The sequence below is a fragment of the Ammospiza caudacuta genome, chromosome 12 (assembly GCF_027887145.1).
Source record: "Ammospiza caudacuta isolate bAmmCau1 chromosome 12, bAmmCau1.pri, whole genome shotgun sequence".
Lineage (NCBI taxonomy): Eukaryota > Metazoa > Chordata > Aves > Passeriformes > Passerellidae > Ammospiza > Ammospiza caudacuta.
In genome coordinates, this window is record NC_080604.1 from 7,667,924 (window position 1) to 7,692,249 (window position 24,326).

Below are 24,326 nucleotides of genomic sequence, written 5' to 3' on the forward strand. Positions count from 1 at the left end.
AATATCTGTCTTCATAATAGTGAGTAGGGATTTTTCTGTCATGGGGGATGCTAAAACTTGCTGGGCACAGTAACCATCAAGTTAAACACAACAGCTTAGAATGAAAATCCCTAATATCTAACAGATAAGCAAAAGTACTAGAAATAAATCCTCAGACTGTGTTTAGAGGCTGCAGATCCTCAGTTTCCATGACTCAGCTGTATTTCTGGACTAACAGTCTTGTAGGAGAATGAACTATTTTCTTCTTTCAGCTTGCTGCACATTTCATACTTTACAATGCACTCTAGGAACAGAATGTGTGCTGCTGAACTGCCATATGGTATCCTGGAAACACAAGATATAAACTTGAATAAAGACAAGGCCAAAAGAAAACTGTCAAATTACACTTTATTTGTATTGACAAGATAGGCAAAAGAAAGACTTTGTGTTCAGAGATACAAATCCATTATTTGCTGACAAAATGCCAATATACCCACATTGGGTATTTCCACTTTCAAGATAATACTGAAGGGATCTTTACCAAGCAAATCTTTTATCCTTGGAGAAGGAAAATGAATGCCTGTGAAAATAGTTTCATATGAAAATTTGTTACCTGCTTGTGGCTCAAATTTTACTGTTAAGTTAATGATTGGCAGCAAATAATTACACTTGGCCTCAAAGAAAAACATATGTAAAACTGTAAGATCATTAAATAATAAGCATTAGCAGCATACCCAAAATACTTCTTGTACAAAGAACATTGCACTTGAACATACACAAGCATTTACCCTTATTTACACATTAGAATTTGTATAGAACAGCAAGACTGATATATACAGAAAAATAGTGGAAACCTTAACAGCCCCAGACGACAAAATATCTAGTGTTGACTCCTTAAATTTTCCATACAGTTTCCCAGGATGTCTCATGTGGTTTTTTTCACTATATACTATTGCATAAAAATAGACTGTACAAGAAGGTCAGTCCCCAGTTAACACTTCAGAATATTTCTATGTACTATTACATGTTCACTGCACCAGGGAACAAAGGAGTCCAGGTCAGCTCCTCATGAAAACAAAGAGAACTTGACAGGTGCTATCTACTTACTCACTGTGCTTTACCTTGTAATACAGACTGAAATCACTTGGCTGTGCAGTAACTACCCAGTGAGCTCCAGAGGCAATTCCCTACCACACAGGATCTCCCACTGTCTTGCAAGCAATGAAATTAATTTCTCCCTGCTTTCTGCACTTGGGATAAAAATGTACCACTGGATCTCTCTGTTCCTGCTTCCCTCTTGTTTGGAATTTCCCTTTGGGACACTATCAGTTTCTCCAAAGTGATCCAGTGTTAAATTCTGCATCAGATCCTGATTCTGAACATCATCAAACACAAATGTAAGGGCCTGTGGATATGTCTGATACCCCATGAGCACTCTGTCTAAATCCCGGATTCGTCTTCCATCTGCAAGCTGGTACTTGTCTCTCTTTGGTGGCTCCTTAGCAAATTCAGGTAGTGGGTAACTGATATAATCTTCATCAAAGAGGAACAAATCAGAGCTGGTCAAGATCAGTGTTTTAGGTTGAAGTGAACTAGTGTTCTGAGCAGATCCTTCAAAGTGATTTACTTGAAATGCCAACACATACAGAAGGATGTTGAGGGATGGAAGATTGGTCAAACCATCCATCTTCTCTGCCACTAGAAAAGCAAGGTCCCCAATTTCCTCTTCATTTGGATAAATAAATTTTACTCTGCTAGAGTGAATCAGTTCATAATTCTCCATTTTTCCTGCAAGAAACATACATTATTACATCTCTATTTAGTGCTATACAATAATTTCTCAATGTACTAGGATAAACAACAACCAGCTTGATAGCTGGCTGTAGCTGGAAGAATTTAAGTTTTGTATCTATTGATACATGGCTTTTGCTTAAAAACAATACTGGAATAATTGTATTTGGATTGCAGGTCTCTGCCAGAGCCTTTCTTGCATTACCAACACACTTTTCTGCAAATTTCTAACCATGTAAGTCCAGGGTGAATGCAAGAAGCCATCAGTAACTTCACTTGTGCAAGACTCTTACATACTTTTAACAATCCTGCTCACATAAGGCACATCTAAGATAATTAAATCAGGGAGTTTAGTTGAAGTATCAAATAGGAAATGACTGATGCATAAATCTCCCTCAAAAGTGTTTTTAATCAGTACAGTTTAGGTGAAGCCTAAAGTATGATGCCTAAATAAGTCATGGCATGTAGAAAAGACTCACCTGTGTTTTTACTCCCAAATTCAGAGTAGAAATCCTTGTCTACTGGTTCAGGTGAAGGAGTGCGTGCAAGCAGTGACAGGACTGCCATAAGCTGCTGGATGAAGGTGTGAGTGTTGTAACTGTCTCTTGTCAGGCAGGTGACAATGTGATCTGCAGAATGCCCTGAGGAGAACACAGAACATAATTCACTCACTGTGGCATTACCATTTCTTGAACCAACATGCAACTGTCATCAGAAAAGATTTTTTTAAAATGATTGTTTCTCCTGAAAACATGCATTATTATTCAGAAATCTTTCAAATTCTTGAAAACAACAATAGATTACTTACAAATCCCTCAAAAAATACATAATTTCTCTTCATTTAAAATACAATGTATACTTATGATTCAAATCTTGCTCCAGGGATTCAAGAAAATAAAGCAACAGAAAACCTCTCTTCCATCTCACTAATAAAGACATGGATCCATCTAAAAAAGACTAGAATAAAATGGAACTGGAAAAGCTTAAATCACAAGTTGTACTCACCAGTAATTCGGAAGTATTGGTCAAACAGGCCAACATTTACTGACTGCAGGTCATTAAGTTTTAGCACAAAGCAGCAAGAGAGGTGGAAAGAGCTGTTTTCACAGTCTGAGTTTTCTTTGTTCCAAAAATCTGTTAAAGAAGTACACACGATAAAAAGGTCAAAAGAAAAAGATTGTTCTGTCCATAAGCATAATTTTTATATTACTATCTAACACTTATCTCACACTTGAAGAAAGAAATTAAGAAAAAACTAGGTAGAGTGAGTAAACATTTCTCAAGCAAAATACAAGCAATTTTTATTAGGAGCATTTTAAAAAATAATTGTCCCATACCTGATTTAAATCAGCACATGCACTGATAACACACTTTAACTGAATGACCACCATGAGGTTCATTACCCTTCACTTTCCATTTTCATCATGAGAGAGACCATGAAATAACATCAGAGAACAGCATGGATCCCATGGCAGCTAAAAGGGTCTGAGAAGCAGACATGACTCAAGACTCTGTTTTTTTGAACATAAAAGCCTTATGCAAATAGTGACCCTTTTAACTAGGAGGTCTAATTAAAAATATTGACCAAAATTGGTTCTTAGACTGAGGACAAACACAGAGAGAGGGATTACACTGGTAACATGATTAAAGGATCAAAGTAACTATTTTACCTGATTGGTGCTCATCTGCATGAATGAAAGAATCATCCAACAGAAAGTAAATCGCTTTTGTTGAGAGAAGCACACAAGCCATCACTTCCACACTGGGAGTCTTGTAAAACAGAACTGAAGACCACATGAGGTGTCTCAACTCTTCATTTTCCACCTAAGATGTAAATTTTATTTCATAAACACATGAACTTTGATATTTCAGACAGTTTCATCACCTTAGGCCCTCAGAGAAACAACTTCAAAATCTTTAGCATCTGAACATGCTCTGGTTAAAGAGAGGTAGTGGCAAATGAGGCCACAATGGCAGCTACTGAAAATATCTTGTGTTTGTGTAAGAAAATTATTTTTCTGTTATAAGCAAATTATTCCTTGCTTTCCAACCGAAATTAGAAAAATACAGAAAAACATCTCATTTATAAGAAAGACTTTTTAGGGCAAACACTGCAGGCAGAACTTTAATCATCAGCTGAGCAGTGGCCTCCCAAACCTCAAGTCTGCTGAGGCTTTAAGTGTTTCTGAGGGTTGGATTCAAAGACCCTGGAGAGAGGACAGGAGCACAGCTTGCCACTGCAGCTGCTGCTCCAACTCAGCATCTTCCCAGCTTTCAACTTGGTGGGCTTACTGTGAACCCTTAAATGAGTCACCTGCTTTTTTATCAGCTTTTCCTGATATAAAAAGAGAAGTACAGCTTGTAACTGTGCTTACTTAAAACATTTGGAAAAGAGGTAAGGGAATAAGAAAAATGTATCTATGTCTCAAGCTTTTCAATTTGTACTCAGATCACAGTGATTTGTCACTCAAAAAGCCACATCATAAATTTTGGGTAATGTTTTTACTTTTCAATCTGATGTTCCCCACATACACTTAAATGTTTTTCAGAATCAGGTTTATCTGTTCATGTTTCTGGAGTACCTGCAGCCATGTACATGTGTTGCAGTCATGCACAGTACTACAAAAACAAGTCAGAACACTTATTTACTGATGTAGCCGAGAACCATTCCAAAATAATTTCATTCTTGTGATTTTCTTTCCTTTTTCCACTTTAAAGAAAATAGAGGAACATTCTTGGAGCAATCACATCTTCAGACATAATTAGTGTACTCTCCTATTCAGCACCACAGATCCTGAAGGCAAAATATGCTTTGCAGGATCCCAGTTGTTGTAGCAGGGAACCCAAAATGGAATAACACACAGATTCTTGATGAAAATGTTTTCAGGTTTCCCAGAGCCTAATTCTCGTGGCTAAATTTGCTCAGGAAAGTTTTTATGGATACTGTGTAGTACAGAAAGGTCACAAAGCATGTTTTTGTACACTTGATCTATAGACCATGATACCTCTGCAATGTTGCTATGGAAAAATTCAACCAGGGCTCTTCCCTTCAGCCCAGCCACATACTGCAGAGACACAGAAACATGAATGTGAACAGGAATCTGGTTGTCTTCTGTTATCTTCTGCATAAGAAGCTCAGATGGGTATAAGGATGACAATGTCAGATGAGGCTTGCAGAAACTAGAAAAGATCCAGAATATAAATAGTCAAAATGTAAAGATCTGCACAGCTTTTTCCCTTCAAAAATATTTGTATTTAATTCAAAAATTAAAACTAGATAACTTCCATTTTTAGTAGTTTAAATTATTTATATCTTGACCATAGCTGTCAATTTGCTGTAACTTCAGCCTGCAGGGACATGAAATAGGAAGTTTCCTTCCATCAGAAATTACGTTGCAGCAACAAAACACAAAAAAAAAGGTGGACTGCTACAGTCCAGGATAACCACACTTACACCAGACTAGTACAATGCAGAAGTATTTCATCAATACTACAGTCCAAACCCAACCACAATGACAGCAGCAAACACAGGGGTCAGGCCACATCAAGCACTGTGCCAGAGACCTTTCACAGGAACCATTACCTGGCTGCCTGACTGTGTCTGTTTGCCTCCACAGCATGATTTCTTACAGCATCCAATTTGCTTGAAGCTTTGAAAATAATAATAGTCTTAACATCCTGGAGCAGTGTCCTTAGAAGGCTGTAGATTCTTAGAAAGTGGAATTTCTCATGAGGTAGAACAAACACTGCTGTAACAAATCTGTATCCAACAAGCAACTCCAGCACGTGTCCATCCAAAAATGAACCCTTCTGCTGTGTGGCACCATGAGTTGGATGCAGCACAAGTGATGCCAATGGAATTCTGTTCAGCTTAAATACACTTCCCAACTCCTCTGTGCCTGCCCATTTACCTGGCAGTAAGCTGAAATCCACCTTTACAATGTACAAATGCTGGGGCGTTAGAAATATCCAACACGGATGGACCACACAGGGACTCTGGTCAGAAGATTTATAAACTGAAGAATAAAGTGCAGAACACAAAGTATTCTTTGACCATTCCTTGTTATTGCCAGCTGACTCTGGTTGATGCAAGACTTTCTGAACATTGGTTTTATTCCCATAAACAAGATATGTTGGGAAACAACCTTTTATTTCAACATCTTCAGCTGAAATGCAATTCAATTCCATGAGCTGACAGAGAAATTCTTGGAGATTTGCTTTTCTACAGTACCATGTGGAGCTTGGTAACACTGATGTGTAGTGTTGAGAGCAACACGTTTGTAAACAGGAATAAAAGTCTTGAAGATTCTGGGAGTCTGAAACAATAAACAAGCAGTGGTCACTGTTTTTCAGCTTCAGAGTTAAACAGATTTCTGGCAGGAGAAAGCCAAATTCTATTAGATCAGTGTAAGGAAAAAACAGTGTTAATTTCAAGGCAGAAGGGATGTGCTGGCAATTTTCTCTCAATTCCTGATGAGGAATCTCAAACACAGCTAGCATCTCATCGGTCAAAACCAAACAGGAAGCAAACTGTCTGAGTCCTTTATGAATGTGAATTGAAAAGCTCCAGAGAATTTTGACTATGTCAACACTCTCCACTGCTATGTTGTCAGATGATTGAGCATCCAAAGTAGTGCTGAACTCAAAAGTCTGATCTCCTTCATGAAGTCCCATTTCAAAATATCCATCTGCTTTGTCTGTGGCTGTGGAAGTACCCACAGGGCTTCCTTTATTCTCTGTGGGAGAGGGGGCAGATTTCTGCACAGCCTGCACTATCGAGGCAGAAAGGTGCTGGATAAAGTCTTGGTTGGTGGCAGTGTAGGACATACAATTAAAAGGCAAGATGATGGTGTTAGAGGGGTCAGGCACCGCACAGTGTTCTCTCTCCAAACTTCAAAAGAGAGAAGAAGCCACAATAAGTACAAACTTGAGTTTAAAAACAGTTATGGCTACCTACAATTCAGGGTGCTGCTTTTCAGAACTTTGATATTTGCTCTTGCTAATACAGTTAAATCAGTGTAATTTTGTAGAACATCTTTGTACTGCATAGCCATTGATTTTAAAGGCTGGTAGTGTGTAATTCTATAGAAAGTAAATACTAAAATGTTGAACTCCTCTTTCCTTTCCCATCCCCAGCAAGCACAACCTCATGACCTAAAGGACTAGACAATGCAGCTATTGCTGGTTTTGAAACCACCAGCTGCATTCCAGGGTTCAAAGGTTAAAAACATATTTTTGGTTCAAAAACCCAGAGGCAGAATACAATGAAAGAGACTGTTTTGCCTTAAAGGCTGTGTTTAAGAAAACAGTTATCACCCAAAAGCTAACAAGGATTTAAAGTAGAATTTATTTATGTAGCTTACCACACATGATGACCACCACCATACTCTTTGCATGAAGCCAATGAAGAGGCAGGTGCCTAAGGAGAAGAGAGCAACATCAGGAAGCTGTAAACTACTTAAGAGTTCAGCACACATGAGAAGCAAAGTTAAAGCTGGCTTATGCTTTTTAAACTGGCCAAGTCCTGCTGTTTTCACAGGGAGTTTAACAGCCACCCTTTGAGGACCCAAAAATAATGTTTGCTTTAGGCTGGGCATTCAACTAAGGCAGAAGAAGAATGAACTCTGCTGCTGACCTGAGAACAGATCCAGCCTGTGACCCAGGCATTTCAGCATTCTACAAACTTTTAGTGAATTAGTGTAACATGAAGCCAAACACTAAGGGAACCTGACAAACACCAACTACACTGGTAGCAAAGGAAGAGACACCAAGTCTTCCTGTCTTATTCCTTGAAGCCATGCATATGAAGAGTGCTTCCAATACCACAAATGAAATCACAAACCAGAAGTTATCAGATAGGAGGAGATTGAAGAAGACAAATTAAGGCCATTGCCTATTGACAGAGAGAAGATTCTTCTGCTCTACCAGCAAGAGAATAGCCTTTCAAGAACTGATACTGTAATATGATAAGACACAATTATTACACTCAGCATCTAAATGGCTGTTAAATGATGTTATAGTAGTACTGGGTAAACATCTCAAAGCCACAGTAGCAACAGTTCTCTGCAACTCTGGTAAACTTGGATTCTGCATTTAATTTACAACCTGGACTGAACACCCTTGAATCAAATTTGGGGCTGCCTCCTTTTCCATAAAATAGCTCTGAGAAGCAAAAAAACCTTTGCTATGGATTACTATGATAATATAAGTTTAACATCAGAAATAAGTGTGCAAAAGCTTTTAAAAATGCTATAATATAAACAAAAGTGTGGCAATTACCTGAATTTTACATCTGGAGTCTGGTATTTCAAAGCATCTCTGGGGAACTGTATGGTCTGTAGGAGTCGAATCACTGGATTGCAAAAAACTGTTGGCTAGGACTGTATCTTCACAAATTATTTCTAGAACAAACATAAACAACTCTTTAAATCACTGAAGCAAAGCAAAAATAAATATCTTATAGTATCTGCCAATCAAGTGGGATTAAAATTGTATAATCAAGATCTAATCATAAATCAGTAAAGCTAAAGCATACCTTCACACAATAGCCAGGATAAAAAAGCAAGCAGAATTTTAGTTTAATTGAAAAAGACTGCTACAGCTTCTTTCTCAAACTAAAAATCAATTTCAATCTCAAATTCTGGTGTAAGAAATCTTGACACAGCTCAGTTTTAACAGAACTAGTCAGCTGCTAGGCTGGCAGAGTGCTCTTCATGAACTTTATAGCACACTCACAAATTTCTGCAAGCTTCAATCAAACAATATCTGTAATATCTCTGTACATCCTTCAACCAGACAGAGAAGCTCTGATCTCAAATGCCACTTAAGATATTATCTCACCTTATTTGGAACCTTTTTCAAGGGTTCAAAGCTGAATCATCAGTAAAAACTTATAATGAGTGAATACAAGGCAACATTCTCAGGGACGTTTGACTTTTTGCCAGTTTGATATTCACAGCATCAAACTGGCTCAACAGAGCAAATCAATTTTCAGCATTGCCACTGAACCAGCCAGCTCAAGTATTTAAATATGAAAATGACAACAAAATTACAGTGTGGACATGTTTCTGGCTTGAGCATAAAAAATCTGTATGTTATCTTTCTGGATTGATGGTAAAGTTCAGCAGATTACACCAAGACATCTCATGGTCAGAGGAAACACAAGAGGTATTTATTACTTGAACAAAATACTGTGTTAGCAAGAAGGAAACTCAAATTGACAGGAAAACCAGAACATGACAGCATTATTTTTGATTTTCTGTTTCCTATATAAATATTTAATCTTTTTCCACAAGCCATTTCCCAATGACATTAACTATGAATAATATGTTACGGAAACAGATGGTGTCTAGAAAATACAGAGAAAACAATGCATAGAAACAGCACATCAGGAAATTAATTCCATTATTCATGACTTAAGGTCTATCAGTGAAATCAATTGCTCAGCATATTTCATTTTCTTTAAAATAGATTTCTCAAAACTGGTATTTTGAAAACAACCCTTCATACTTAGATATGTAGCAAATAATAAATTTTTATTGTTGAAGCTGAGAAATAGCCTGCACAGCCCTCATTTTCCCATTATTTATAAAAGCCTTCCCCAAAATTCTGCTGAAGGAATCTTATGGAAAAGGACTACAGTAAATAAGCCTTGACCCTTATACCACTCCATAGAACTCCTAAGTCCTTTAGAAAGATCTATATTTTCTTTTATCTCAAGATTTGTTTGCTCCTAAACATTTACTGTAGTAGAAAACAAATTGTTGATAAATAATTTAAACAGTCCCAGGGGTTGCTGACAGCAAGCCATATTTTTACAGCAAGTCCTGTATAAAACTGCAGGTTGTTACATATTTACAGAACTGAGACAGTTTGTCAAGCGCTTAATATTTTAAAGCAAGTATTTACTCGATTTTGGAAAAACTGGCATTTTTTCTGCAGATGAAAAGTTATCTAGAAGGGCTACAAAAGCAAAGTACACAAATAGCAACAAATGTGTATCAAGGTGTCTGCGCCCTCATCAAATGCTGTCAGAACAGTTTCATTTTTCTAGAGTGAACAAAGAAACCTCTGCTGATTCTGCAGAAGTCACAGCAATGGATTTTTTCCAAAAATCAAGCTCCTCAGGGATGCTTCTCTCCCTTATCCACCAATCCACTGATTAATGGTAAGAGGAAGCTGTGCCCCCCCTGCCCCATGCCAAGAAATTGAGAAGATAATCCCAGCTCTTTTAGATGGGTATGAAGTTTTCTCTCACTGTGCATATTCTACTGCACTATTCAATCAGACAAAAGCCAAAACCAGCAAGTATTTCTTTTTCTCAGTCACAAGTGAATATTCACATAAGTCAGTCCTATGGGCTAAAGAAGAAAGTTAAGTCATTCTTCTAAGTTCCTAATGCAGCAGGCACATTCATTTGAAACACAGAGTAAAAAAACTTGAGGTGAGGTCAGCAGGTACTATAGAGCACAACAGATGTGCTGAAATCACCAGCTCAGCCAGAACACTAATCCCACAGGTGTCTTTTACTCATCTCTTTTCTCTATCTTCCCCCTGGTGTGACAGAAATGCAGCTCTTGCAAAAAGCACTAATGGAACATATGCTGCTTGAGCTCACATTTTGCAGACCAAGAATGAGTAGTGAAGCAATTTTAAAATATTTCTCTCTATGCCACAGTTTTCCATTAAGGCATGACTCTAAAACTGGAAGTGGCATCTAGTCCTCTGCAGGATGATGCAGTAAAAAGTCCTGTACCCAAATTCTCACTCCAGATATTTAACCACTACTGGGAACTACAGGTAGGTTTTGCTGAGTCACATTCCATACAACTTTCACTTTCAAAGCCAATTCTACCATGTCTTTGTGCTTGTCTTGAAAGCCCTAAATCCATGCACATAATATTCATGTATATCAATGCAGCTTAGAAAAGCAGAACCAAGAGGCTCAGCCCAGCAGCACGATACATACATGATTACCTTGGCTGGAGCTGACAGGACGAGGCAGAGAGGGAGAGGAAGGACGAACAGTAAGAGAAGAACAGTTTGATTTGGAGCTGGCAGCAGTGAGCCTGGAGTCCTCACTGATCTAATAAAGAAAGTACGCAGCAATTAAAGAAAAAAAACTAAATACACAGGACACATGAGATCCTGAACTAAAATAAGCCCACACAACCTTTCTCAATTTTAGTAAAAGGAAAGTTAGTGCCAGCTTTTTTATTTTTCTTTTTGGTTTTTTGGTGGGGGGTGGTGGTGGTGGTCACCTCCTCTAAGTCTCAATTTTCACACTAGGTGGAATTCCACTAAGAATCCTTTTAGAGAAGTCATTCTGATCACTGACTAATCACTGTATTGACAGAATTGGCAGCGTCACAAGTTGAAAGAATCAAACTGGATTTCCACATTGTATGGACAGAACCTCTTCTGTCCCTACACTGACTTCCAAACCAAGACTAACCAAGTACACAGCACACAGCCAGGTATGAGGGAAGGCAAGGAGAACTCAGATTTCTGATTCTCTCCCACTGCTGAATACCCACAGGAAGAAAGTTTGGGGAAGTAATTTCAGTACTCTGCAACGCAAGCAGTAAAATCACAGCTCTGAAACACTTGTGTAAGATACAAAATATGGCTGTTAAGGTCAACTGTGAATTCACTGTGTACACCATTAAGTAATTTTATCTTCTCCTCCTACTTCCTCTCTCCTGAGCCAGCCCACAAATAGAGGTCAGATAACTACCAAAAATACATTGAAAACTACATAGGAAAAAGAGGCAACATTAAAAGTTCATATCACATTAAAACACAAAGCATAAAAATTTTAATGCTAAGGAAAATTCACCGCATTCTGCTTACATCTAACCTGTAGAAGTAATTTTGTAAGCTGCACATTCTACTTTTCTCACAGCACCAGACTCACCTTTTTATCAGGGTTGCTGAGTTTGTATTTCACCTCCTTTGCTTTTTGAATAGCTTTTAGCACTTCTACTGTGTCCAGTTCCTTTTCTGTGGTAACAATGTTATCCAAACAAACCTAAAAAAAAAGTTAAAATATCTAAAAGTATTGCAAATGAGGCATTCTCCAGTTTTTACTAATGGAATAATCAAAAATTGCCATGGCTCAATGCAAACCATGTAACTATTACACAGAAACAATTACCACATTAGACCTTGAGCTAACATCACTTTAATGCAAACTCAGCAACATTTGGTAAGTGTAACACCATTCCAGCACAACAGTGTTTCAATATTAACAGACTGTTACCCAATGAGGCAGGGTAAAATCTCATTTGGATCCGGGAGCACTGCTGAATAACATTAATAAGGTTTCGCTCTCTAAACACTTTCTCCAATGCACACAAAAAACTCCTCAGGTTTTCAGAGCATTTGCAGCACTTCCCTGCCCAGGCTGAAGGGAGGGTGAGAAGGGCAGCCCTGGGCTCACCTCTGAGGCCCTGTCTCCAAACTGAGCCAGGACTTTGGTGCGGTAGTCAGGGATGATGCTCAGCGGGTTGCTGGATAACATCACCTTCTCCAAGCATGGCAGGCCGCCGATATTTTTTACTTCATCAATCTGAAAGTATTTGAGAATAAAAGCATGAATACACACTGGCAAAATGAAAATGAGCACACAGACTGAGCATTTCTTCCATAGATTACATACAAACAACAATCAGGAAAAATCACTACAGCCACTTTTATTTATTTGAAGTTTGATCCACTAAAATAAATGGCTTCTGATCTAACACACATTTTGACACCAAAAGTCAACAGTTACCTGTTCTATTTTGTTGTTGCTCAGATCCAAGTTGACTAATGAGTACAGTTTGTTAAGACCACACAGCCTTTCCAGCTGATTTCCTGCTAAATTCAGAGTTTTGATGTTTCCCAGTTTTGTGTGAACACCTTCCAGTGATGTAAGTTTGTTGTAGGATAAGTCCAGGTGAACAAGGTTGTACAGATGCTACAACAGCACAGAAAATTCACCAATTAAAACTGAACAAAGATGCTATCTTATGTCTGGCTCATTGTATTGTGCAACAGTGTTTTCATGCTGGACACTACATAGCATGAAAGACACGACCTGAAACTGTTCATTACAAAGGTTAAAGCTTGTAGAAATCTAATTTCCTCCTCTGCATTTTTACCAACCCACGCATACAGCTGGTAGTGAATGAATTTAGTTAAGAACTAAATGTATGTCGATATTGGCAAAGAAAATAAAATATCCAGGAGCAGTTAAGAAATGCATCACTAAAAGAGTACTTGATGTTACAAAGAAGCAGCTGTTTGGGCTGAAACTACTCTCCATGAAGATGAGCAACAAAATTCTGAAGTATGAAAATCTGTGTTCTAAGCTCTTGGGCACTTGGGTAAAAAATTCACCTTCAAATGCATCGCTTACCTGTAAATTTTCCACCAGAGACACCCCATTGTGACTCAAATCCAGGAACTCAATCTTTGGAATTAATTTCTAGAAGGGAAAAAAACCCACATGTGTTAAATGCACTTTAGTTTTAAGTCAGACCACACTTCCTTCAGTATCTGTTGACCAACAAAAGCAATGGAAAGGTCTTATCCAACACAGTCTCTCTTCCCAGCTTCTGGCATTAAGAAAACATTCTGTGTGATTAGGGTCAAAAAAGGGCTGACTCCTGCTCTTAAGAAAACCAGGTTACTCTGAGGAGCACCATTCAGTTTTAATCTAAAACCTGGTTTCTTACTGAAGACAAATAATTTCTCCTAGCTTATCCCCACTAATTATAGATAAAACTCACTAATGCTGCTTTGGTCTTATCAAACAGATAAACCAGGGGATTTATGCTACACACAAACCTGGATAAAGACAGTAGTACCAAAACCCAGAGTAAATCCATTCCTGATTATACCAGCCAAGAACTACAAGGTCAGGTCACACAAACTTGTAGAAAATGCATTTTAACTTAGAAATTATTTTATTTTGGAGGTCTCAAACCTTGAACTTGATGCTGAATTCTGACATCAGTGTTTTGCATCTGCTTTAATTTGGTTGTATCTCAGAATTGATTTGCCTTGACAGGCCAGTTAAGACCTGCACACAGACTTGAAGCATCTTAAATCTACATCACAAAAAATTATGAACAAGATAATTATGCTCCAAGTCTATGATGTCTGGTTGAGCTACACATGTAATTATTTCCTGCTTCACAAGAGTAGCTCAAGTAAAAAGCTTCTTCATATTTTACCATGCTCTTGTGATGAATGTTGATTTTTTCTTAACCGCTGATTTACAAAACAAAATTCTAAAGTACTGGCAAAATACTCCAAAATTTTGTTTTCATGCTTTTCATATTGTTTTGATGTCAAGAAAGCCGCCAGCAAGTCATAGGTTTTTAAATATGCAGGAAACTCCAGCCTTGATAACCACTCCAAATTGAGCCATGAGGTATTTTTTCTTAAAAAAAAAATTTTAAAAATTCTGATTGGCTCCTACAGCCAAGGCAAACAGTAAAAGCATATTTCAAAAAGTGAGAATTCATGGAAATGCCTACAGAACACAAAATGACAAAAGTACTCTCCTTCAGCAAAGGAAATTAAGTTCTTATAGAACAAACCTCCTAAGCACTAACTTGGGTAGATAATCAACATAAAGTGCAACTGAAAATTCTCCAGAAAAAGCAGTAGAGCAAATCCAAAATCCTTGCTGTGTATAATATGCCACAGATAAGTAATATTTTTTCCACAAATTAAAAATACTTCTTACCACTGAGTCATCAATTTCAGGGATGCTGTTGTGACTCATGTCCAAAGTTGTTAAAGTTCTCCAGGTTGGAATAATTGCTGTCACTGGACAATTTGAATCCAGTGCATCCTCTGGCTCCCACTGATCAAACTCAGAGGCCTCAGGCACCAGGATTTCCTGTTTAAGAGAGGGACACCAACATTTGGCTTACATCTTCAGGGAGAGCTAATGGTTTTGGAAACTATGCCAACAATCCCATGTAAGCAAGCATCAAAAGTGTCCCTGTGAAGGGACACATCCCAACACTTCCCTCACAGAAACTTGAGATTCTGTAAGATTAGAAAACCCTTAGAGTTCCATGGTTTTAAAAACAGAACCTGCAATTAAGCAGTACAGAAAACCCCATGAACTCCAAATGGATATTTCCCCACTGTGCATGTTGGTTTTGCACATGCTTTGAACACTCACCAGAAGGAGGAACTGGCTCTTACCTTCATTGATGTTGCTGAAAACCGAACACTCAGTGTGGCCAGAGCATGCTTTGATGAAGTCAGCCCTTTGATAAGCTTTCCCCCACAATGACTGATCTATTTAAAAAAATTACATTACAAAGTCAGAAATGTTAGGACAGACAAATGAGACACAAAAGTGGTAGCTGAAAGCTTCAACAGCAGATTCTACAGCGATCTGCAAAGTAGTTACAGCACTTCCTTAAAATCTCCTGAGATTATTAGGTCAGAAACACTGACACTTGGCAAAGCTAAAGCAAGAGATTAGAGTCATAACTGGAGAAAAATGAAATTCAAACATATATTTAAACAAAGCTTCTCCACTGACCTTACACCTGGCCCACATATTCAAGGTGAAACTACCCAGGTGATTTAACAGCTCACAGCATTTTTACTGTTACCAAAAACAGATTTATTTCAAGTTATGACTCTACCTGCAGACACATTGATTTGGATATCAGATGTCTTTTTTATTATAAGAAAAAATAAATGCCTAGAAAGTGAGGACGCTAATCTAATGACCTGTAGTCAGCTAATTACAAAGACTAAGTTTAAGATTACAAAGTCTCTTTTTCTGTAGCTCAATTTGAAACAACATTACTGAAAATTTGCTACAGTCTGTCCAGGTCCTTCTCTATAGACAGTCACACACATTGTGCAACCACGAGAGCTGGCACATTTGCTGGTGTATGAGGAAAACCACAATGAACCTACAGAGATTGAAAAATCTCTGCCATTCTTGAAAAAATTCTTCCCAGATTATCACTGTTGCTTTTTGGACAGTGCTTACTTTGGGATGAAAGTGTTCATCTAGTGTCAGTCAATCCAAAACCTTTCATGAACATACAATTTCAAAAGTCTTCAAGATCTAAAATCACTTTTCCTCACATTTATGCTCACAGAAAAGGGGAAAATTGATACAATTCTGCACTATCCTCTCTGCTGTGTTAGACTCTCTCCCTCTATCGTAGCTTCTTTCCCATATGAGAATGACAATAAATCACTGACTTCAGAAATACACTTCAGTTCTCAATCAACAACTGTCTCATATCAGTGAGATAATAGCATTCATGTACTAGAAAAAGTACAGCATCCACCAAAAGTGCACAGAATGCATGACAGAATTGGATAGTCTTTCTCTCTGAAAAGATCTGAAGTGGTCAAGCAGGTATTTGAAAAAATATCCATTGAAAACTGCTAGAAACCCTGGTATTTATATTGCAAGCAGAGCAATGAAAAACATCTGTAAATTATCAAGCAAGCAGCACTACACCCAAAAAAATTAATGTCAAGGTATTTTCACAAATACTTGACATACTTTTTTTTCCAAATAAAAAGCATTTTGTAATAGAGGATCCTACTATTACCACTTGGTAATTCTTTATGGCAGTGGAAAGGCACTCATCATAGGTTTTGTGTGAATACTGAAAAGTGATTTTTTGGAAAAACACACAGTGAAAGGTCTTCTAATTTAAATGCTGTGTCCTTATTTCCAAAACTTGTGAGAAAACATTGTTTCACAAATTAAACAGTCCTGCTAAACTCTGCATTTCCCAATTCCAGGGGCAAATCAAAGCAGAGAATCACCAATTCTGAGATACAGGCAGCAGACCTGGCATTTGCAGAGCACATATGAGCAGTATCTCAGCCCTACCTCTATTTGATGAAGTGATTTGAAAATAGACAGATCAAAAGGCAAGAGATGCTCCTGAATGTTACTGGTTCCAAAAGGTCCCCCTGTTCCAGTGACCTGGCATTTAAGACATTAAAGAACTGAGTTAGTGCACACAATCCAACTTGTTCACATTCCAGTCTTACACAGGCAATGGCCCAAGGGCAGTGGCTTGGAAAGACAGCCAAAGTTCCAAGCAATTTTTGAAATATGAAATGATTCATGACACTTGCAGGTTAACTCTTCAGGAAAACAAATACTAATTGCTCCAGCTAAGTGCACTGAACTTGAAGTGCCACCTTGTGCTTGCATTCTGTAGCACATGGGGCATGCAAAAAGCAACATCGTAAGCAAAGCTGACCAAGGCTCCATTCTTAGCTGAAAATCAGAGAAAATTCACTGAAAGTCACTTCCATGAAACCTCTGAACCCTCCAAGTCAGTGTTGTCTTTAATTCCACTACAAGGGATGAAGTTCAAGATGGGTTTGAAGAAAATAAGCATTACACTGATACATCAATAAAAATGCATCTGGTATTTCCATATGGTCATAGGATTCTGGCCCCAGAGCATGTCAGCAGCATAAAAAGCAGGTGGCTTCATTATGTTTGCTGTGAATAGAATTTTGAGAGAAAACTCAAAGGGTTTTCTCTGGTTTTATGTATCTTACAAGTTCTGAATGTGCCCACTCACAGGCATTCAGAAGGGCTAGAAATTCTGCAGATGCCCATTTGTCTGAACAATAAGCTCCTCTCCAGCCAGAAAATCCTCCCTTTAGAGGATTCTATACAGACAGAGATGACAAAGGCAACTGAGGAGGCCCAGGAACACCAGCACAGCTGTGGTTTTGCTTCCCTGATCCACCATTTGACTTCAGCTTTGAACACACGACACAGTTAAAAGGCAGCTCCTCATGCAATAAAGGGGCTAAAATGAGTTTTTGAGTCATAGCAAGCAATGTTAAAAAATTTACTTTAGGGAAAGTCTAATTCATTTATTTGGTAGAAAAAAAAAGTCAAATTGTCTCCTGACAAAAACTATCTGTTCTGAGGCCATTTTACATTTATTCTGAAATGGCATTTTAGCAAGAAATTCAGGGTCACCTATGAAACTGAGGCACTTTTTAGGGTTTTATTTTTAACTTTCAGATGCAGTGAGACAGTGGGAAAGGGGGCAAGATTTATATAGATGCATATATATTCATATACAGTGGCCTGCCCATAGTGCTTGCAAAGAAAGCAAGGTTGGAGAGGTCAATATTTATTTCTTTACCCATCCCTACTGGCACTCAGCAAGGTTTTGTGGCTGCATCTATACAGAGGGCACTGCTGAAAAGACCACAACATTACACAGCAAACACCTTGGCTAGAGGACAGCATGGACTGAAGGTTGGCAGCATAAACACCTATTTAACATTGACCTCACCTTTAGATACTTGAGTCTACAAGTGAAGTCCAGAATATGCCCCAGATCTGTTTTGGCATCTCCATTAGCACAGGTAGGTTTGCCCTGCAGCAGCTGCTGAGTGACAGCATACAACTGCAAGGGCCTGATGGTGAAGACTTCTCCAGCCATTAAGAGCTGCTCTCCTGAAAAACAGAGTAGCTGATCAAACACAATGTTGCAAGGCTCACACGGGAATAAATGGTACAAAGAAAATGTAGTGATACACATTTGTCATTTGTACTCTAAGATGAAAATTGAGGTAGCAAAATAATTTTTTTAACACCAAAATAATTCAGGTATTCAAGTGGGCACTCATGATACAGGCCTGAAGTTCCTAATGCAATTAATGGCAAATTTCCCTCAGTATTAACAGGACTGGAATCAAAGTTCCTTCACATAATGCAAGAGTTGTGAAACTTTTTCTGAGATATCTCTAAGTTTATAGCAGTTAGGTTTTTTCTATTAAGAAAACACAGCACTTGCTATCTAAAATACAGACCTCAGATCTTTTGCTATGCTAAATGCAGAACTGTAGTGAACAATATGTATTTTTGAAAGTATGGGGATTTTCTCCGTGCTAGTACCAAAGCAAATGCCCAGAACAGAAAATGCCTTATCTAATTATAATTTCACAATCCAATTTAACAGCAGGATCAGCAGGAAGCAGCACATAAAAGCCTCTCTGAAGGCACCATTAGCTCGATGTAGGGTACAGCAGCTGGAACACACACATGGAATGAATATTGAAAGCTCCATTTTAGGGACACCAGTTTGACTTCATGGACAAAAAAGCATCAGCTTTTGTGATAAGCAGAGTTCTCAGAAATGCTCTGAGGAGTAAAATTCCCTACAGCCTCAGTGGGATCAAGTCCAAGAGTCCAGCTACACATACATTAGTGGAAGATTACACTAATACAGAGCAGCCAGTGACACATCAATTCTCGTGTGAGAATTGTGCCAGTGAGACTGCAGGCACTAGAAAGCCAGCAAAGATTTCTTCACAAGCTTTAGATATTCCAAAATTCACTGAATGGACTCTCTGAGGTGGCTTCACCTAAAGGTAACTTTCTGACAGAAAATCTGAAATGGCATTGCTGAAACATGCTTCACCTTTCATGCCTACCACACCTCAGCCAACTGGAATTATAAAGTAGCATCTTGCATGTCCTTCAAAACAAAAATAGCAGGGATTAATCCTTTCACATGCCTCCTGCTGTTAATGGAGCAGCTGGAGCTGTTGTAGTTACAGTTAAGAACATTTCATTTTCATCTGCCAGCCTCAGAAAAGCCACCCTTAAATTAACTGACCAGAAGGTCTCCTGTTTCCTGAATTCTGGAAGAATAATATTTAGGTATCCAAAGTGATCTCTTGCATTTAGTACACAGACTGTCAGGACTCACTGACAGACCAAGCTTCCTTACAAGTTACACACTGAGACAGAGCTTAGCTCCTGATCACCACTGCCACATGCTGTCCCTTAAGGACACAGACTAAGAGGCCCTTTGCAAAACATACATTTACTAATTTCTTGTTTCCAACAGTGGCTGCAAGACTGTTGCAGCTCCTCACAAAACACAGCTTGAATTAAAGTGCAAGCAGCAAAAAAAAAAAAAAAGACAAAAAGAAAGAAGGAGGAGAAAAAGTATCAGTTGGATATGGAAGAGCAGATCTCTCATTGTCTGGAGGTAAAATATGAAAGATATGTGAATGCATGAACAGAGAGGAAAACATTCCTGGAATGAATGCTGCAAGTTCCTTACCTTTGTGAAAGAGCTCTTCAGCCAATGCAGCAGTGATTCCATTGATCTCCTGCAAACAATAAACCATTGCAATAAGTGTTATTTACATACTTATGGTTCCAATTTTTAATTTGGACCTTTAGTGAAATATCCTTTATTTGCTGTGGTAGAGGACAGTTTTTTGGGGTTTTTTTAACTGAAATCAGGGGTGACGTTTTTATAGATTTCTTTGTAACTTGAAAATTATTCCTAGAAATTACTCGACATTGTTTTATTTCATAGGATTTTCACTTCCAAGATGAAAGAAAGTGAATTACATTTAAAAAATTCATTCTGCACACATTAATAAAAGGGCAGCAGCAACTATAACAAGTTATTACTAGCCATCATTAGCCCAGCTTGGAAGAAAGCTCTTTTTGAAGAAAATATTACAAGTCTAGTGCTCTTCACATTTTAACATTAAGACCAATCTAATGCCTCAAACACTCAACATTTCCTCAGAACATCACTATCACAGAGAATGCTTTAGATTAACATGTCTACAGAAAAAAAGAGATGTAAAAAGTAAGTAGTCTTCTGGACTTCAACTCTGCTATGCTTGCTGCAAGGTAAAGCAAACCCCTCCTCTCCTCATCACCCCTCTTCCCCTCCTGGACCCACCTGGGTGCTCAACCTCCATTCCTGGCACTGATGGCTCCAGCATGAAAGACTGAAAACTCAGTGCAGGGATCTGTACTTCCTGAATCTGCAGGTGCACAAAGATCAGTACAAGTATTTCCCACCTGGGCACACCTCTCTTCACAAAAAGTAAACTCTCTGTGCAAGTCCAGAAATAGTTCTGAGCACTTCCAACAGCTCCCTTTCAAAGGCCCACAAAAAGAACAAAATAAAACTGTGAGGGTGAAGCTTCCCCTAGTGAAACATCTCATTTTAAGGTAGCTGCAAAGTATGAACAGATATTGTGGATCATTGCCACATGAATATTTCATGAGTTTACTTTGCTGACAAATACCTCATGATTCATACCAAGGGAATACATCCACAGGACATCTGCAGCAGACAGCTCAGTTCATTTGATGAGACAAGGATTTTAGAACATCACATTCTTAGTGCAACTGAAACCCCATTCACTGAGGATGAACAAAGCCTCCACGCCATAGTTTGAGAACAACAAGCTCAAAGCTGTATTCCAAACAAAATTAAACAATTCTGATTCACGTCTGAATAAGCCAGTTACACTCATCTGGCAAGCACAGACTTAATTGAAAACTCTACTCTGTATCTCTTTTGTCATCGGGGACACAGAGCCAAAATTTTTTTCCTACATTTATAATTGGAACAAGATTATGACTTACACTGTTCAGTGACTAGCAGGCAAAAAAAAAAGGAACTCTATTCCTCTGTCAGATCTACAAGAGACTTCTGTCTTAGCTGTAACTACTTGAATGCATCACACCCACAGAAGTCCATTGTTTGCAGATGTCTGAACAGCGGTTTGTGGGTACTCAATGCTTTTCCTGCAAAACCTTCTACATGTAAGTTAACAAACCCAAACTTCTAAGATGACAAAGACCATGCAACAAAATAAGCATCCCCATGTCACTGCAGAAATCCTTTTCAATGTCAAAGTAACAGTAAAGTTCTATATTGCTGTCACATGCAACTGTTTCTCTTTGCTGGGCTGTATCCAAGAACAACAAAAGGTTTCAAAGTGACTTGAATGTATCAATGGCTGGTATTGCACCTCCATTTAGTTCTATTAACCTGGGAAATGAAATTAAATAATCCTTACTGGAAATATTGCAAAAAAGAATAGACAAAAATATTGTAGCCTTCCTACATAAATTAATGAGGCAATATCAGGCATTATAATAGCTCCAGTATGTACATGGGTTGTCTGGTAATGAAGACATTTTAAAAGAACAAAGTTCTGCAGAAAGGTAATTTTTTTCCAGTAGAATTACTGTGGTAAATATTTAGCTTTTCTCCTGAATAATTAACACATTTTTGGTAAATATTTAAAAGTATTCTAAAGTTCCAAGCAAAAAACAATAGAGTTTACAACCAAGTCAGATCCCCCGAAAGCAAAGAAATGCAGATTGAACAACATCTTTGCCCTTAATATCCAAGAGCATTTAGAAACAGGGAAGCATTCATATCCAAATACTGCTAGCTCTATGGAAAAGCAAAAAAAGATTACATTACAAGAGATAAACAATAGTCCTGAGAAATAAGTCAGGGGCAAGGAAGAACTTCTGCTTGCATAAAAACCATGTGGAAGTTACAATGCTGAAACTTTAATGAAACAGACATCATCTACAAGATAGAGCACAGAACAGAAACATTATGCAATTTGCTGGTGACCACTGGAATTTTGGTTTATTTGAACAGAATTCTCCCTACATTGTCAGACATTTTGAATAAATTTAAAACCTCAAATCCATTTCAGAGGGCTTGATAGTTACAAATCTATGCTTCTCTCTCAAGTCTGCAAGGCAATAGCAACAGTGTGGAATAAACCTTCAACTATTTTTATCTAAGAAACTCTGAAGTCTCACCAGGATAATTATGTTCATGTAACATAACTAAACCAGGCTTTCTTTTGTTGCTAAAACTTAATTAACACCTAATGGATCACTGATGACTAATTTCTGAAGCTATGAAACCCTGAAGGGCCTTCTCAAGACATCCCACCCCAAAGCAGTTACTGCTCCTTCTTTCCACTCAGTTCTCCAGTGCTTTTTCCTCTTGATGAAATTCCTTCTCCCCCTTACAACATGATGCCATATTGCAAAAAAAACCTAACTATACACAAGAGATGAGCAAATTGCAATCTGAACATGAAATCAAGTAATTGCTTCTTGCTTCAAGTATCCTTTACCGTAACATTCTGTCTGCTGGAGCTATTTCTCCAAAAGCCACTCCATCACTGTGCTTCCACAGAGAAGCATCATTTCTCTTCACTTGGGCTACTGGAAACTGTTTCAGTGTGAACCACAGCTCCAACCATTAGCCACTAAGTAGGAGGGTGTGGATCCATTATGCAATGTTCATTTGAGAGCCAGCACTCTTGACTTCAGCCTAACCAATTCAGCCTCACATTTATTCACAGCTTCCAACTCTCCTGCCAGCATTTATTTTTTTCTTTTTAGAGTCCCTGCCCACACTACTTCCCAGCACAGTGTCTACTGCAATAAAAAGCTGTGTCAAAAATCTTAAAAATATGCTTTGTTATATTGTGCAAAATGTTGAAAAAGAACCATTTCAGCAAACTCATGAAGATTCCACAGAATTCTCCCCAAGTCAGAGAATTAGGAAAAGAGACTCAGGCCTCTATTCAGACACTAAAAACATAAACTTACATATAAATGGAAGTGTAGGAAGTGTGACAAAACTTTTGGAGCAGTAACAGGGAACTTGAGCAGCAGAGTTTGTAGGTAGATCTCCAGTTCCTTTTGTCTTTTCTCCACAAGGCTTTTGGAATTTTTTCCAATCATCTTCTTTGGAGGTAACAGATTTTTATCTATTTTCTTCTCTGAAACAAGCTGAAAGACAAAGACCAGAGCTAATACCTGACACACCACCTGAACTTGCACAAAAGATGCAATGGAACACAATAAGTGCATGTTGCCTGATGCTGGGAAGATCCAAAAATAAATTACTTCAGTAAATTTGTCTACTGCCTTCAAAGTATTAGGTATTTTCAGAAAGAGCATTTTGTCATGGAATGATCAGAGTAATAACAGTGTCAGCTCAAAGAATCACTCTCAGTACCAGGGAAGAATGCAACAAATATGATAAAACAACAAAATAACCAGTGCATTTCTGAGAAAGCAGAACACTCATGACCAAAGTAGACTTTTCCTCATTTTTGTTTTTTATCAGCACTGGCTGGTAAATATCCCATGCTACTTTAAGGATGTTTTTATCATCCACTGTGATGAGACTTTGGCCACCAAATCAGCTGATCATAAACATCCTTAGCAAAAAGTTCACTGACTCCAGCCTGAACTCTCCTCTCTGACACAGCTTCCACCCAAGGCTGAAGCTGTCCAGGTCAACCTCCCCCAGTTCAAGAGGGGAGTGTAACAGGGGCAAATAACAATGTTCTCACAAAAAGGACTGAGTCTGCAGTTCAGATGGCATCTGGCAGATATTCTCTCTTTATTGAAGAAAGAAATTATGTAAATCACTCTGTAAAACAGAACTACAAGAACTGTACAAAGTTTTGTAAGATACCAAGGTCACAGTTTTAACATTCTTACCTTTTCATGCAGGTCATGGAAATCACTGTAACGATGTTTGACTGTCCACTGATGATTGCCAACACTGACCTGAATAATGTACACCTGAAAGGATGAAATTCAAGTAAGGGCACTGCAAAGCATTAAAGAGAAGCTGCCTGTGAGTCCTGCTGATTGATGGAGCACTGAAGGTGGGTAGATATTCTGCAAGGATCAGAGCTAAGGAAAT

General features: G+C 38.2%; 1 protein-coding gene across 5 annotated transcripts in view; it reads right to left on the reverse strand.

Annotated features, from left to right (window-relative positions):
* Window positions 1-379: 379 nt before the first annotated feature.
* Window positions 380-24,326, reverse strand: part of NISCH (nischarin) — a 29,493-nt gene continuing 5,546 nt past the window's right edge. Inside the window, exons 2-21 of one of the 5 annotated variants that reach the window (XM_058812823.1) lie at window positions 24,119-24,202; window positions 23,216-23,398; window positions 19,875-19,923; window positions 18,093-18,256; window positions 16,652-16,747; window positions 14,980-15,075; window positions 14,510-14,665; window positions 13,172-13,240; window positions 12,545-12,730; window positions 12,212-12,340; window positions 11,687-11,800; window positions 10,747-10,855; window positions 8,050-8,171; window positions 7,134-7,189; window positions 5,354-6,661; window positions 4,776-4,950; window positions 3,441-3,594; window positions 2,776-2,904; window positions 2,250-2,411; window positions 380-1,767 (exon numbers count right to left, since the gene is read on the reverse strand). In XM_058812823.1, coding sequence (XP_058668806.1) covers window positions 1,139-1,767; window positions 2,250-2,411; window positions 2,776-2,904; window positions 3,441-3,594; window positions 4,776-4,950; window positions 5,354-6,661; window positions 7,134-7,189; window positions 8,050-8,171; window positions 10,747-10,855; window positions 11,687-11,800; window positions 12,212-12,340; window positions 12,545-12,730; window positions 13,172-13,240; window positions 14,510-14,665; window positions 14,980-15,075; window positions 16,652-16,747; window positions 18,093-18,256; window positions 19,875-19,923; window positions 23,216-23,398; window positions 24,119-24,202 — 4,170 coding nt within the window. In that variant the 3' untranslated portion in view covers window positions 380-1,138. Of the gene's footprint in view, window positions 1,768-2,249; window positions 2,412-2,775; window positions 2,905-3,107; window positions 3,256-3,440; window positions 3,595-4,775; window positions 4,951-5,353; window positions 6,662-7,133; window positions 7,190-8,049; window positions 8,172-10,738; window positions 10,856-11,686; window positions 11,801-12,211; window positions 12,341-12,544; window positions 12,731-13,171; window positions 13,241-14,509; window positions 14,666-14,979; window positions 15,076-16,651; window positions 16,748-18,092; window positions 18,257-19,874; window positions 19,924-23,215; window positions 23,399-24,118; window positions 24,203-24,326 lie in introns of those variants that run through there. The other 4 variants (XM_058812824.1, XM_058812825.1, XR_009275271.1 and 1 more) reach the window with 4 other exon arrangements.